Source organism: Caretta caretta, chromosome 11 (genome assembly GCF_965140235.1).
Source record: "Caretta caretta isolate rCarCar2 chromosome 11, rCarCar1.hap1, whole genome shotgun sequence".
Classification (NCBI taxonomy): domain Eukaryota; kingdom Metazoa; phylum Chordata; order Testudines; family Cheloniidae; genus Caretta; species Caretta caretta.
The window spans coordinates 10,314,256-10,331,357 of NC_134216.1; the positions used below are offsets into that span (position 1 = coordinate 10,314,256).

At 39.3% G+C, this 17,102-nt stretch overlaps 1 protein-coding gene across 6 annotated transcripts in view; it reads left to right on the forward strand.

Annotated features, from left to right (window-relative positions):
- SLC49A4 (solute carrier family 49 member 4) overlaps positions 1-17,102 on the forward strand; it is a 195,508-nt gene that overhangs the window by 141,856 nt on the left and 36,550 nt on the right. For 2 of the 6 annotated variants that reach the window (XM_048869815.2, XM_048869811.2), the window contains 2 exons: positions 183-365; positions 8,291-10,123. In XM_048869815.2, the coding sequence (XP_048725772.1) occupies positions 183-365; positions 8,291-8,406 (299 nt within the window). In that variant the 3' untranslated portion in view covers positions 8,407-10,123. Of the gene's footprint in view, positions 1-182; positions 366-7,710; positions 8,266-8,290; positions 10,124-17,102 lie in introns of those variants that run through there. The other 4 variants (XM_048869817.2, XM_048869813.2, XM_048869812.2 and 1 more) reach the window with 4 other exon arrangements.

Sequence of the window (17,102 nt, forward strand, 5' to 3'; positions counted from 1 at the left end):
ATAAATGCTGACTACTATCAGAGAGACATTATACCCTATATGATGCACAGAGGTAAATATAGGTTTGATTCTCCTTTGTCTTCCAGTTACTGAAGCATTAATATCATGGGCATCTTTTGTTTGAAATATGATAGCAAAATGCTACTATGAAACTAAACCACTGTTTTTGGTTTTTGTTGTAGCTACATTATACACATCCTGTATCTTGCTGGGAGTATTCCTGAATAGTAGCATACCTATATTCTTTGAGCTTTTCGTGGAGACGGTCTACCCTGTTCCAGAAGGAATTACGTGTGGCGTTGTCACCTTTTTGAGTAACATGTTTATGGGAGTGCTTTTGTTTTTTCTCACATTTTACCATACAGGTAAGAAATATGAGCTATTTACTAAATGTAATTCTCTGTGAAGACATTCTATAAGGGGTCTATTTTGGCACTAGTGGGAGGAGGATTTACATACCGAACTCCCATTAATGCTAATTCTGTGCATAAATCTCCTGCACATCAGTGGGAAAAAAGACTTGTAATTGTTTGTCTTTACATGCATGCCAATTGAAGAATGAAATCCTTTAGTTAAAAAACAGATATCCGGACTTTTCATAGAACTCACTGCAGCAGGAAGCTATTGAGATAAACATGAGGGCTGGATTTTTACAAAGAACTGGATAAATGTTCTGGCCATTAATAACATTTGTAGCTATTCTAGATAAAAGAATAAAGCTAATCCAATCTCATGCTTCAAGGTATAAACTGCTCGCCGGTGGTGGGCAGAAAAGAATTTCTCCTCTGTCCCCACAATGTTTATCATTGAACACATGGCTGGGTGAATTATTGATGGTGGGAGGGAGTTATCTTCACAAGATATTGGCCACTGCTCTGAGTCAGAATACTGCAGTAGATGATGTGTAGTGGTCTAATATGCTAAGGTAGTCCTTTGTGTTGATATTTCCAACAAATTCTTTGTAGTTCCTTTATTATATTCATCTCTTGTGTATTATTTATTTGGTCACATAATGTGTCATTGTAATTTTGAGTGGTATATCTTGCAGATTATATTTGCATTTAGATACGAGTTACTATGGTAACAATATGAAAACCTAGATAAGTTTAGAATAAAACCCTGCAACCTCACTAATTCTTCTTTTTAAAGTTACAAATTGCTATTTTTATATGTAGAGATCAGCAAGGTTAATTTTTCTTTCGTGGTACAAGAAGAATACTTTCAACCAAAATGTATGTAGTTTGCTTTGTAAATATAAAATCTTATATGAATTCTAAGTATAATTGTCAAGACATCTCTTAATTAAAATGTTATGTTCCTAGCCAAGAGGAAAGTGGCAAACTTCACAGTAAACTGTATTTTGAAATTAAGAATATTAAATTATTGGCCAGACTTTCAGATGTCTCAACTTAGTCTCTGGGTTTCTACCTACAATTAACTGTAAAAAGGAATAATTGTAAATTCATTCTAACTTCTAACTACTGTTTTGTAGGTGTAAGCTGATAGAAATCTAAACTACATTTGTGGCCTGAAAATTAAAAGCCAGTTTTTCAACAATGGGCCTGTATCTACCAGTTAAAAGTGATTTGATGTTTGTTTAGGAAACTCGTTCAAATTGCAATGATTCAATCAAATCTATATTGAGAATAGTAGTGGATGTGAACTGCATTAACACAAATATGATTGTTTCCAATATTCACAAGTGAGTTGGCAAGATGAAACAAAACAAATTTGAAATATTTTCAGTGTACTGTACTTCTAAATGATAAAGTCCATTGTTACGAATTCATTTTCCATTGAGTATAAGGATACAGTATATAGTGCCAAATCAATGGGTCTGAGGTCATTTTACTAAAAATAATTATTATAGTATTCTACAGTAATACCTCAAAACATGGCAGTAACATGTTGGAAAAATCATGATTTTGGACCATAATTTAGAATACTCTAGTACTTTTTTCCAGAAAGGATGTCAATAAATACACGTGAATGCAAACATGGAAAAAGCATAAGCTGTAGTCTTTTTTTTCCAAGGGAAGAAGCAGTAAGTTACACTGTTACCTTCAAGATAATGCATTCTCAATGATGCAGTGTCTCAAATTATTAAAAGCATGATCATTTATATGATCTCTAAGGTTTGATCAATGTCCATTTGATTAAATTACTGGCTTTGTTACCAAAAGAAAAATCCATTGGAAAATGAAAAATGATTTTGTAATAAAAATGCTTCCTTTTTTAAATCAGTCTTTTCTCCTCTGATTTACATACATCTTTTACTGTCAGTCCAACTAAAGTGCAGTAGAATTCTAGGCCTCTGTGTCTCACTTTCAAATCATATAATCAGTCACTAGTTTTCATTCTGATGATCGTGTGATGTCACCACACGATCCATCGTCTACAGCCAAGCTCTGCGATACAACCGCATTTGCTCCAACCCCTCAGACAGAGACAAACACCTACAAGATCTCTGTCAAGCTTTCTTACAACTACAATACCCACCTGCAGAAGTAAAGAAACAGATTGATAGAGCCAGAAGAGTTCCCAGAAGTTACCTACTACAGGACAGGCCTAACAAAGAAAATAACAGAACGCCACTAGCCCTCACCTTCAGCCCCCAACTAAAACCCCTCCAACGCATTATTAAGGATCTACAACCTATCCTAAAGGATGACCCAACACTCTCACAGCAGGATTGTCTGGCTATGTAGACTCCCTCCTCAGGCCCTACGCTACCAGCACTCCCAGCTACCTTCGAGACACCACTGACTTCCTGAGGAAACTTCAATCCATCGGTGATCTTCCTGATAACACCATCCTGGCTACTATGGATGTAGAAGCCCTCTACACCAACATTCCACACAAAGATGGACTACAAGCTGTCAAGAACACTATCCCCGATAATGTCACGGCTAACCTGGTGGCTGAACTTTGTGACTTTGTCCTTACCCATAACTATTTCACATTTGGGGACAATGTATACCTTCAGATCAGCGGCACTGCTATGGGTACCCGCATGGCCCCACAGTATGCCAACATTTTTATGGCTGATTTAGAACAACGCTTCCTCAGCTCTCGTCCCCTAAAGCCCCTACTCTACTTGCGCTATATTGATGACATCTTCATCATCTGGACCCATGGAAAAGAAGCCCTTGAGGAATTCCACCATGATTTCAACAATTTCCATCCCACCACCAACCTCAGCCTGGTCCAGTCCACACAAGAGATCCACTTCCTGGACACTACAGTGCTAATAAACAATGGTCACATAAACACCACCCTATACCGGAAACCTACTGACCGCTATTCCTACCTGCATGCCTCCAGCTTTCACCCTGACCACACCACACGATCCATCGTCTACAGCCAAGCTCTGCGATACAACCGCATTTGCTCCAACCCCTCAGACAGAGACAAACACCTACAAGATCTCTGTCAAGCTTTCTTACAACTACAATACCCACCTGCGGAAGTAAAGAAACAGATTGATAGAACCAGAAGAGTTCCCAGAAGTTACCTACTACAGGACAGGCCTAACAAAGAAAATAACAGAACGCCACTAGCCCTCACCTTCAGCCCCCAACTAAAACCCCTCCAACGCATTATTAAGGATCTACAACCTATCCTAAAGGATGACCCAACACTCTCACAAGTCTTGGGAGACAGGCCAGTCCTTGCCTACAGACAGCTCCGCAACCTGAAGCAAATACTCACCAACAACCACATACCACACAACAGAACCACTAACCCAGGAACTTATCCTTGCAACAAAGCCCGTTGCCAATTGTGCCCACATATCTATTCAGGGGACACCATCACAGGGCCTAATAACATCAGCCACACTATCAGAGGCTCGTTCACCTGCACATCCACCAATGTGATATATGCCATCATGTGCCAGCAATGCCCCTCTGCCATGTACATTGGTCAAACTGGACAGTCTCTACGTAAAAGAATAAATGGACACAAATCAGATGTCAAGAATTATAACATTCATAAACCAGTCGGAGAACACTTCAATCTCTCTGGTCATGCAATCACAGACATGAAGGTCGCTATCTTAAAACAAAAAAACTTCAAATCCAGACTCCAGCGAGAAACTGCTGAATTGGAATTCATTTGCAAATTGGATACTATTAATTTAGGCTTAAATAGAGACTGGGAGTGGCTAAGTCATTATGCAAGGTAGCCTGTTTCCTCTTGTTTTTTCCTACCCCCCCCCCCCCAGATGTTCTGGTTTAACTTGGATTTAAACTTGGAGAGTGGTCAGTTTGGATGAGCTATTACCAGCAGGAGAGTGAGTTTGTGTGTGTATGGGGGTGGGGGGGATGTGAGAAAACCTGGATTTGTGCAGGAAATAGCCCGACTTGATTATCATGCACATTGTGTAAAGAGTTGTCACTTTGGATGGGCTATCACCAGCAGGAGAGTGAATTTGTGTGGGGGGGGTGGAGGGTGAGAAAACCTGGATTTGTGCTGGAAATGGCCCACCTGATGATCACTTTAGATAAGCTATTACCAGCAGGACAGTGGGGTGGGAGGAGGTATTGTTTCATATTCTCTGTGTATATATAAAGTCTGCTGCAGTTTCCACGGTATGCATCCGATGAAGTGAGCTGTAGCTCACGAAAGCTCATGCTCAAATAAATTGGTTAGTCTCTAAGGTGCCACAAGTACTCCTTTTCTTTTTGTAGAAATACTGAATGAGGCAAAAGACCATCCTCCAGTAAAACTGATGCTTCTTCAGTAACTTATGGCAGAGACAAAGTACTAAAACAAAGGGAATTGCTATGCCTTTGCTTTCTGATTAAAATGGCTAAACTAATAAATATTGATCAGGGGGGAGGATTCTTCAAACCTACAAGACGCACGCTCTTAAGAGCTCTTACCCATTACATTTAATTGTTACAAAGAGGTCTCTTGAGAGTTTTTTATGGGACCTTTATAACTTTAATAGTTTTACTGCACAAAAGTTTCTGTTGAGAAATTAGCTTTCCAATCCAAATTATGTAGCTGAACTGATGCATAATCAAAGTGCTGTTTATTATCCTTTTCATATTTTAGCCAGTAGAAATCTAAGGACTTGGGTACACTAACCCTTAAACGAGACCACGGCATGATAGGGTGTGAAACTATCCAGCTCTAGCTGGGTATACCCTGCCAATGTGTGTTAACAGTTTGCTAGAACACTTTGAGCTAGTTCTGTTTCAGTGAGGACTAGATCAGAGTGCTCTAATTAATGGTTAACATGTGTCACCATTGTGTTTGTTTTAGAGTAGCAGCCGTGTTAGTCTGTATTCGCAAAAAGAAAAGGAGTACTTGTGGCACCTTAGAGACTAACACATTTATTTGAGCATAAGCTTTCGTGAGCTAGAGCTCACTTCATCGGATGCATTTCTTATTGTGTTTGTGAATAGTTAGACTATGGCAGCTTTCCACGGTGTATGCAATTGTTTGTGTAGACAAGTCCTAAGAAGCAATTAGACTGCTGTTTAAGGTTGGTTTTCTTTTCCCTACTGTCATCACTGAAAAGTTTGCAGATGACTCAAAAATTGTGGGAGTGGCAAATAATGAAGAGGACAGAGATCACTGATTTAGAGCAATCTGGATCAGCTGGTAAACTGGGCAGAAGCAAATAATATGCGTTTTAATATGGCTAAATATAAACGTATACATCTAGGAACAAAGAATGTAGGCCATACTTGCAGGGATGGGGGGGTCTTTGTTCTAGGAAGCAGTGACTCTGAAAAAGATCTGGTGGATCATGTCATGGTGGATAAGCTGAACATGAGCTCCCAGTGTGATGCTCTGGCCCAGAGAGCTAATGCGATCTTGGGATATACAAACTGGAGAATCTTGAGTAGGAGTAGAGAGATTATTTTACCTCTGTATTTGGCACTGCTTTGACCACTGCTGGAATACTGTGTCCAGTTCTGGTTTCCACAATACAAGAAAGATGTTGATAAATTGGAGAGGGTTCAGAGGAGAGCCATGAGAATGATTAAAGGATTAGAAAATATGCTTTATAGTGATAGACTCAAGGAGCTCAATCCATTTAGTTTAACAAGGAGAAGGTTATGAGGTGACTTGATTAACAGTCTATAACTTTTAATAGTGAGAGTAAATAACCATTGGAAAAGTTTACCAAGGGTCATGGTGGATTCTCCATCACTGACTGTTTTTAAATCAGTATTGGTTCTTCTTCGAGTGATGGTCCCTATAGTATTCCACTCAGGGTTATACGCATGCACCCAGAACCAGAGCTTTTCAAAATAGCAGTTTCCATTGCTCCACACATGCACCCTTGCTCCACCTCATGGTTTTGACTGAAGCAATAAAGAGTGAGGCAGACCAACCATGGCCTCAGTTCCTTCTCACCACCGCATGATCTGAGTCAGAGCCTCTTCTGTTCTCTCTTCTCTTATGACGCACTTTCCTAATTTCAGGAGAAAAGACTGTTTTATTCTTGTATAGTTAGTGTTTTGTTATTTTTGTAGTAGTTTTAGTGGTAGTGGTAGTTCAGGACTTTAAGGATTTTGGGAAGCCATTTTTGCCGGTTTCCTGCCCTCTTCCCCATCAGCACCCACACCTGGGTACTGAAATATGCCAAAGATACCAGAGTTCAAGATCTGCACTTCCTGCCCTCGCTCGTTTCCCATCAGTGACTAGCACCAGCGCTGCCTTTGCTGCTTGGCGAAGCCCACATCGCATCCAGGTGCAGTATCTGTCTCTCCTTCCCAGCCCATATCCAGGAAGGCTGGGCTCTCCATCTCAGGAAACACCTCACAGATGTTGCCATAAGGCCGCGGTTGGATCCAGCTGGGGAGCCCCTCTCTCCCTGAATATTGACCTGAGCATCAAGAAGCGCACCTCCTACCATGGTGCTCCAGTCCAGTTCTGTTGGTACCAGCACTACGGACCCTGTGCAGGGGCCTAGCCATGAGGCAAGGAAAAGTGCATAAGCATGACAGTAAGTCTTCCTCAAGACCTATGAAGGATGCTGCATCCTCCATGGGTTCTAGCCACGGAAAAGTGGCGCATTCCATGGCATGTAAACACAACAAGAAGTCACATAGAACCTTGGATCCGCCGATCCTGGTTACCGAACTGCGTACCCCTTCCGGATCGATACCCCCAAAGTCATGGGAATCATTGGTTCAGAGGCAATCCTCCATTCCTGCCCTGGTTTTGGCCCCAGCTCTGTCTGTGGAGCACATGCTGCTGACACTAGGGAGGCTCAAGTCAGCTCTTGGTCCTCCTGAGCTGTTTGACCTAGATGAGGTGAGGTCCCACGTCTCCTCGTGCATTCTCCTCATCAGAGACCCCACTCCCCAGCTTTGGACTTGCTGCCTTCGGGTCATGTTTCTGAGCATTCTTCTGAGACTCACAGGGTTCCGACTGACATATGTAGGGAAGCCACATGGAGTTCAGCACATATCTTTTCTTACCATTATGCCCTAGAGCAAGACTCTGCGATGGGTGCCTCATTCATTGCGGCTGTTCTCCATTCCACAGTGCCATCTTCTTCCTTGCACCCTCTCAGCTAGATACTGCTTGTCAATCACCCTCAGTGGAATACAATAGGGTACATCACTCGAAGAAGAAGAGAACTTCCAGTTACCTGTAATTGGAGGTTCTTTAAGGTGTGTTGTCCCTATCTCTATTCCAATCCTGCCCTCCTTCCCCTCTGCTGGAGATCTGTTCCATTTGCAGTGGCAAAGGAACTGACAGTGCAAACAGTGTGCCCCACCCTATATCACCTTGGTCGAAACCATGAGGCAGAGCAAGGGTGCATGCGCGGACCAATGGACACTACTACTTTGAAACGCTCCAGCTCCAGGTGCATGGCACCACGCGTATATCTCTCAGTGGAATACAGATAGGAACTACACATCTCAAGAACCTCCACATATAGGTAAGTAACCTCCTCATATTTTTCTAAAAGTTCTGTTCTAGGAATTATTTTGGGGAAGTTCTGTGGCTTGTGTTATACTGGTGGTCTGACTAGATTATCATAATAGTGTCTTTTGGCCTTAGAATCTATGAAAGGTGAATTAATAAGTTAATAAATTAATTAATGGTATTGAGGTTTTTTAAAAAGAAATCCGTAACATCTCATAAAATATTTCATCCACCTCTCAATCCCATACATTGTTACTGTTTTGTTGTTAGAGCAGAGCTAGCTTAAAACCATCAGTTAAACTTTTAGTTTCCAGTATTTAAGTCCTGATTGCTTCGACGGTGAAGATGTTATATGAACTTCTGAAATTGCATTTTTTGTTTTGTTTTACAGAGTTGTCCTGGTTCAACTGGTGCCTACCAGGATCATGTTTGCTCAGCCTACTCCTCATTCTGTGTTTCAGGGAATCCTATGATAGACTTTATCTTGATGTCGTTGTCTCAGTTTAATAGCACAGAAGTGACAGAGTTTTGAGAGAGACTGGAAATCGATGCTGCATTCTGCACATTGCTTGGAATTGCACAGTTGTATGGCGGAAAAAGCAAAGAAACTACAAAATTTTAAATGTGGTTTTACCAGACTATGAAGCTATTTTTTTAAAACATCTGTTGACTTGATCTTTATTACAGACTTGATAAACAGTGTGGTACAGTTGGGAATAAGAGTATCCTAAAATACACAAGTGGACTATATCTGATGTGTATATTCTAGTCAGAACTGTGATATCTTATTTAAAAAACAATACTTGCAGCTATTAAGTGTACAGATTTTCTGTGCCAACTCAAACCACTTAAAGAGATGCCAAGGTACCAGTAACCTTTCCATCTTCTATCAGAATACGAATAATGAATAACCTTTTAAAAAACATCTATAACTCAAATAGGTAACACATTTAAATATTAAAAGGCCAGCAAACATAGAAGCTAAAATAATGTGGTTTTGCTGCACTGCACTATGTTCTAACAAAGCCATTTCTGGTGAGACTTTGGTACCTGAGTTTTCAATCATATTGACTAATCTTAGCAGTCCTTGCACTGTTGTTAGAAATGCTTCAAGTTTCACTCCAGAACAAGTGTGTACTGAATGGTAAGTGCAGTTTTAGTTATACAGTAGTTGCGACTAAAAGTCACCATAGCTGACAGTAGCATCTGAAATTCTGCAATTTTTCCATATGCTTAGAATAGGAAAGAACTATGGTATCTCAGATGTCTCTGTTGATAAAGGTTGATGATGTAATGGACACCACTATACTTCTCTTTCATCTCCAATTAATACTGTGAACCCCAATTTCATGCCACTAAATAATGTAGGTGTGTAGAGCCAAATCCCCTGTTAAGTTTAGGTTTAGTAAAGGTTTTAGGGTTTGGGCTATAGTGCATGTGTATTTTTAAGATTAGTTTACAATTATGGGTACCTAAGTTATGTTTTTTAAATATCCAGTTCTTTAAAAGTGGCATTTTTCTGAAATGTCTTTGGACTTTGTGAGGTGCTCTTGTTAGCAGCGAAATGACAAATCATGTGGAATATTTTGTTTCATAAATTCTGGCATAATCTGGGAAGTACAGTGCCAAGCAGAAAATTGTGGTCAGTCTGGCCCTTACTTGAACAGAGCTATTTAAGACACTTTGAGTAGTTTTTTAACTCAATTTTAAACTGATTAGTAATTTCTGAATTCTTATAATTCAGTTCAAAAATATTTACGGCATTTCCATTCTGAGTATGTTCCTGTACTCTGTGTAATGTGTGTATGCACATGTATATTTGAACAGATGTGCGTGTGTATAATATTTATATGTTGTATATAATTATATAATATATAAATATTGTATGTAGAGTGTGTTTATAGGTTTATTTAAAAATCATGTCTTTGGATGGGGATATGCCACTGTTTGTAACTAAAGCTATTATTTCAGTGAATGAAGTTGCATCCATATACCAACTGTGACATGAGTTTTATTTCATTGGATGAATGTCTTTTCTTAATGTAGCTATTTGATATAGAGGGATATGTACATGTTTGAGGGCATTGGCATGTAATGTTCTGCTTCAGTGAGAAATCTGAATCAAACGCACTCCACTCCTGTGAGGGGCTCTGCTCTGCCACTTGTGAGTAATACAGCCACTGTAACTCAAAAAAATAAAAGCTGAACTGTGCATTACCCTTCAGCTATGTATCCATTTGTTCTGTCTGCCCTCATTAGAGAGTGAATATTTCATTGACATTTTAAATTCAAAATTGTATTCATGCAGTAAAATGAAATAAGTTATTTCAGATCATCTGCTTTTATTGTTTTCAATGAAATGGGCACATTTACCATAGCAGGTAATGGGATGTTGTGACCTTGTTTATTGGCTACATCAGCTATTACAAGATCAGAGTTATTCCTTGAAAGGCACTAGTCAGATAATGGAGCTACCTGTATTGAGATATCCTAAATAAATTTAATCAGCGTGTTCAAGCGGCTGAAGAAAACTGGCAAAGTACAGTTGGACATATCCTTTTACCGTCTTCACCAGTTGATTGGTACAAAGGTGTTAACCATCCAGCTTTCTTGGCTATGTTCTACTATATTTAGCTAAAGCCACCACTTTAAAGTCCTCACTCAACCAGCATTTCCATTTGAGCCTGATGGAGCTTTTGCCTGAGGAAGAACTACAGAAGCAGATCCCAATTATATAAAGAAGTTCTCCCATAGGTAAGAGTCTGCTGCTATGATAAATAGAAATTAATTTTCAGACTTGAGGACTTCATCAGATCAACATATCTTTGGGTGGCAGGTGGGGGAGAATGTGTTGGAGGACAGAGGATGGGGGAAATATAAAATACTGTGGCTTTGTTAGAGTTAGAGTGCACTTTGACATGATCTTTAAAATAGCTCAGATCTTCATTTGACTGCACAAAAAGCATTCTCCCCCACTGAATCCAAGCCAGCAGCCCTTACTCAGGTAGAAATCCAGCTGAAGCCAATGAGAGTTTGCCTGACTAACAATTACCAGAGCAGGCTAGCTGTTAGTATATTTGACTTTGTGAGGGTAAAAGTTATCTTGGTTAATCAGGTCTTACTGAAAGAGACAATGGGAGGGTTTTAAATATTGCTTATATATTAATATTGAGTAGTCCCAGAAAAGATTCAGAAATTAAATATAAAATATTTCATATTTATTATTCAGCAGTAAAAAAGCACATCAATTTTTGGAAGTGCAACTTAGTTTTAATTGTCCCTCTAATTTTCAGTGAGTACTGACATTGATTGAAATCAAACACATCTGACCATAACTGTAATTGATTTTAACAGGAAAATACTCTCAGAAAAGACAATATTCCCTTTCTCCTCTTGGCTGTGAGTTATTTCCTGTAGAAATCCAGAAGAGCAATTTTTCCTAGCCCTGATATGTGGAAAGCTACTAGAATATGGACAATTATGCTGTATTTTGTGTTGAAAATGTGAGCAATGAGGTTGTGCAGTTCCCATTTCTCTCTTGTAATAGATCTTTGTTTTAAATAGCTAGTTACATTCTAGGCTGCTCCTCAGTTTTCGCTGGCTCCATAATAACTGTAAATTCAACTTCCAGCTATGCTGCTTTTTTCCTTTGACCGGCTCATGAGCTGTACTATTTCTCTTGCTGCTAATGAGGTAGGTAAGAATTAGAAGGATTGGGCTTCACTTCCATCTCTATTTTCTGTCTCTCTTCAGTTCCCTCTCCACCCCATCCCCCACCACTTCTTCCCTCTTGTTTCCTTTCTCCTTCCTTTTTCCTTCCTTTATGGCCTTTTCTCTCTTAAATGTGTGTCCAGACAAGTACCACAGAAGCAGAGCTTTCTGAATTTCCAGTTCAGTTCTAGAGAGAAGGGTTGGCCAGGCATCTATGTGATATTGAAAGAAAATTATTTTCTGTGGTAGAAAATCAACTGAACATAAAGTGCAGTATACAAGGATTTTAGGTACTGTAATATACTGTACTGGATATAGAGCATATACAGATACAAACTATATATGTAGTTCCTGTATCCATAGAATATGAAGGAGGAAATTATGGATATTGGATGTCCTAAATCCCCAAGTATCTGGGAAAATTTCAGCCTATATATATGGTTTGTGGATCCATAGTGCTTTGGAGAGACTGTTTTGTACAGATCCAGTTGTTTGGAAATGGGCTGGAGATGTCCTGTCTCTCTGTAGGACATTTTAAAATTGAAATACCAGGTTGCATTTGTCAAATACAATTAAAAGTTGGTTTCAGAGTAGCAGCCGTGTTAGTCTGTATTCGCAAAAAGAAAAGGAGTACTTGTGGCACCTTAGAGACTAACCAATTTATTTGAGCATAAGCTTTCGTGAGCTACAGCTCACTTCATCGGATGCATCCGATGAAGTGAGCTGTAGCTCACGAAAGCTTATGTTCAAATAAATTGGTTAGTCTCTAAGGTGCCACAAGTACTCCTTTTCTTTTTTTAATTAAAAGTTTGTTTCTTGATGCTCAGAGAGGTACTTGAGTGTAGAACCATGTTAATATCCATGATTTTGCTTGTGACTAGATTCCAAGAAGTGGTGACCACCAGCAGCTCTCATCAAATCCAGTGAGGAATGCATTCAGTGTGTGACCTGCTGATGTTCAGCACCTCTGATCAGACTCCTATAGATTTGTCAGACACACTGTCCCTTGTGCAGTCTTCTATACAGTAGCAACATGTGAATTGCCAAGCAACTTTCAAATAATGGGCATTATTTTATGGTAACTCTATTGGGAAAACAGTAGTCACTACATGGAAACTTGTATGAGCATTACCATGTTTCTATCCTGGAAACTTGGGAATTTACCACATGCCACTGTTGCACGTAAGAAAGAGACTGTATTGTCATCTGGGGTATCTTGAAGGAGCTGTACTACCTGGAGTGTGTGTTTATGGAGAACATTTGGACTAAGCAAAAAGTGAATACATATTCTTACATTGTAAAAAGAATAAAAAAGTTGGTCTGTGTGTGTATATTGGCTGTTACCAAAAAGGGTGGAAAGATACAAGATTTGTGATATGTGAATAGGAATTAGATGTTTTATCCTATGGCTTTTGACATCCTATAAAGCTGTGAGAGCAGCAATTTATTAATAAATCTGCTATTTCTCATTGAGTCATTTTTTTAAACTTAAGAGAAAAACAAATGTTGACTAGTTTGTGTCAGACAATTGGTTTTAGATGCTGTTTTTGTTTAGTTTATTAGATTGGTTAGAATCTAAATATAATTCACTGTAATTGTTTGGCAGGTTAACTAGTACGTTGGTGTGAAAATGCCAGAAATTCACAACACCATTGATGGATGTATAGCTAGTGTGGTCAGAATTTTGTGTTGAATATCATTGTGTTAAGTTTTTTAAAGTACCAGAGTAATCTCTCTCTTTCTCTCTCGCAAATGGCAGTTACGCATAATCACATAGGGCTAAGAGCTCACCCCATTAAAATGAATGGGAATTTTGCCATTATCTTCAATGGGTCCAGGATATAGCAGAATCATAGAAATGTTCCAGTCCAACTCCCTGCGCTGGGGCAGGACCAAGTAAACCTAGACCATCCCTGACAGGTGTTTGTCGAACTTGTTCTCAGAAACCTCCAATGATGGGGACCAGAGTCAAGGACCCTTGCTATCATAAAGAGAAAAACTCTGAAATTATAACAGTACCCACACCACTCTGATCAATCTTATTTGTTTGTCTTTAGCAAGTTGATGCTATTATTGATGAGATGCTGGATCACATTTTGGGCAATGGTGGTCTCCCAGCATCCGTAAAACATGAAAAAGCCTCACTTAAGTTTGCTATTTTAGGAGGCGTAGGAGTATCTGTTTTGATTCGTGAAGGAGTATTGCTGTTAGGTAACATCAGTGGAGGATACAGAGGCCACAGTGAAATCAGAAAACCTGTCAGTCTGCTTACAGCATTTACACTTTGCATTTTAAGGCAGATGAAACAATAATAAATGAAGGGGAAAATTCGTCTTTATTTGAAGTTTTAACAAGCAAAAGTAAATATTTGTGTAGATGTTTTGATTCCTGTTTTTATCTTGGATCACTGCTATGTTTGTGACAGTACATTCTGACATAAATTTTTTCTGAATTCCATGATCCCACATCAATGCACCCTTTTTTTTAATTAGATTTGCATACAGGTTCTAAGCAAAGTGAACACTACAGCTTAATATTCATTAAAAGAAAGCAGCATTGCAGAAAATATCTGTAGCAAGACTGTGGCAGATATTGGTCCAGAAGAGATGGTGAATGGATGTGATGGCCAAAGTTTCCATAAGTGACTGGTGATATGGGGTGTCTCCATTTTTGGTAACCCACCTTGAAACCTCTTAAAGAGCCTGATTTTCAGAAAGCACTTGGCACTCTTTCCTGGAAGTCATTAAGGTGTCTCAAGATGGGCACCTACAAATCAAAGCTCCCAAAACCAAATCACTTCTGAAGAGCTTGACTGATTTTTTTTTTCATTTTGGATCTGGAAATAATTTATAAACACATAATTTATTCCATCAGTATTTCTTCCTCACTCCCTGCACAGGTGTTGTATGTTCATAACACTTCAGGAAATATGATTGCTGGGTTAATTGTTAAAGCTTCCATTCGGCAGTCATCCTTGAGATGTTTGTTTAGAAGACAGTAATTGACCTTGCATACAGGAGAGTAAACATAAATTTGTTTTGTCTTCCCTGTGTTCCTCACTTGCCTACTTTCACATACTTTCTTTATATTGCTTCAATGGATTGTCACAGTAGGTTAACAGATGAGTTGAAAGTGTGTTTGCTAGCATAAGTACCATAAAATCCTTCTTGATATGCCCTGTACATGCAAACTTTCTCCAGGATGCAGTAACATTCTTTGTGCTGGAATGATACTATACCGGTGTGACAAACACAGTAGTCAGCTTTTACTTGCGTGATGCTGTTTTTTTCGAAGTGTAGGAGTCAGAGTGTGTGGCTTACTCTTTTTAGTAGACTCTCTTGTTTTTACAGTGTTTAGCCATTGTTCGCTCTGAGTGACTTCTCTACATCTATTTGATATGTTCATTTTTTTCACTGTTCCATAATGAGTATTGGAATTTCATGGATGACTTTCACCTGTTCTTATTCAGAGCTTTCCCCCTAGATTGTGGCATTCCCTCTAACCTTAGTTCCACCGTACGTAAAAGTCAGAAGAAATGGTTTTCCTTTGTAGATGGTTCATATGTAGAGGTGATGGGTAGTTTTGTTGTTAAAGCGCAGGACTGGGAGTCAGGACTTGCTCTGACAAACTATAAGTTCTTGGGGAAATCACTTAACCTCTTTGTGCCTCAGTTTTCTCAGCTGTAAAATGGATATACCTCCCTACCCCATTAAGATGTTGTGATGCTGAACTTGCTGTTTGTAAGGAGTTTTGAGATCCTCTGATGGAACATACTAGCTCTAGAACTGCAAAATATTGTTTATATCAGGTGTTTCTATACGTTCTTCAGGTTTTTATTAAAGTGACTCTTTATTGAGAACATAGAGTCCGATACTGTGGAGTTACTGAACTCTCTTGGAAGTCATCAGGCGTTGAGAGCACACAGCATTATTCCCATATATGGCATATAAGTGTATATTTCCATACATTTAGAACTGCCTCTGACAGGATGGGTAACCTCAGCAAAAGCAAAGTGATCAGAAAAGATGGTGTACCATGAATCGATGATCTTAGAGGATGATGGGTGGGTGGGTGTCAGAGGGTGAGTGGGTCATCTGGTTTTAGCAGTGCACCTATATTTCATAGGCTCTTCTACTGCAAAGTCACCTTTTAAGAGCTGCTTGTCATACCCATTGGTTATTTAACTGTCCTTGAATTGGTTTTGAAATTCTGATTGCCCTTTGATATTGTCCTCATTTGTTCTAATTGCCTATGAACTTAATACAACTATCTTGGGTTTAAATTTATGTCAAATGGATGGGTCAGGAAAGAGACAAAGACATTTTAAGAATTAGAGAAGCTTCTTGAAAATTGATGAGTCATGTTGCAGATGCTTACTGTGCCCTTGGCAAGAAGCATAGCGAGCTCTCTCACGTTGCAGGAATTTGCCTCGTGGGGCTTTATGTTCATATCATTAAATGGAAACCCAGCAAAATTTCACTAACAGCTCTCTGATTATCCCAAGCTCTTTAACTAACTGTACTTTTCTGTATATTGCTTAGCCAAATGTAAAGCATCCCCTCTGAATTTGGCCCCTTGTCTCTGAGCAGGATTTTCACTGGTTTAAAATTCTGCTTGCCCTACAATGTTAGTCTTCAACTGTATATTTTAAAAACAAGTATATGTAATGGAAATAATGGCTTTTAATAATGTGTAACCGCTGGTTTTCTTTTGATGTGTGAACATATAGAAACATAAGAGGGTATTTTTGTGTGTATGGGTATGGATTTGTAAACTATCCTGATTGTAAGACTGTTCAGTTTTACTGGAGTTTGTATGCATTTTACTTTTGCAAATTTTAAAATTGTTTTTTATTTTAGGGCAAACTCTACTTTTTTATGCAATATTCTAATGTGATGTATTTTTATTTTTTTTAAATAGTTTTTAAACCACTGTACACTTGTAAACATAACATAGCTGCCACTTAATTTCTTTTAAAACCGGAATCTTACTGTGGAGGTGTGTTATTTGCCGTACTGCTTGTTTGACATTAAAATGGTTACTCATGTTTGTTGCCAGTATTTTTCAGTAACTTGGAAAATGTAAATAAATATTAATTTCAGGCGTCATATCAACATTGAAACATTCTCAAAGACATTGCTTTGAAAACAATTTTAGTTTGATTAAACTAAGACCTTATGTGGGACTCTGATGGGTGCTGTACTCACCGCAGGGGGCACCCCCGGCACAGCCAATGCTCTGCACTGTGTCTCTCTCCCTCCCTCCGCCTGCAGCCCCAGTCTAACTCCAGGATCCGGAGCATCTTCTTCATGACTCAGCCCTCTGGCCAGGTCACCGTGTGGTTTCTCCTTCTTGGGGGAAGATGTGTATCAAAGTCCCTGCTTACCAGCATTCTCAGGCAGTTCTCCATTCACTGACCCAGGTGCTGCTTTTCCCTGAGCCTTTCCCTCACCATCTGGATCTTCCCACTCCTCTGGGTTTGCCAGCCTCTC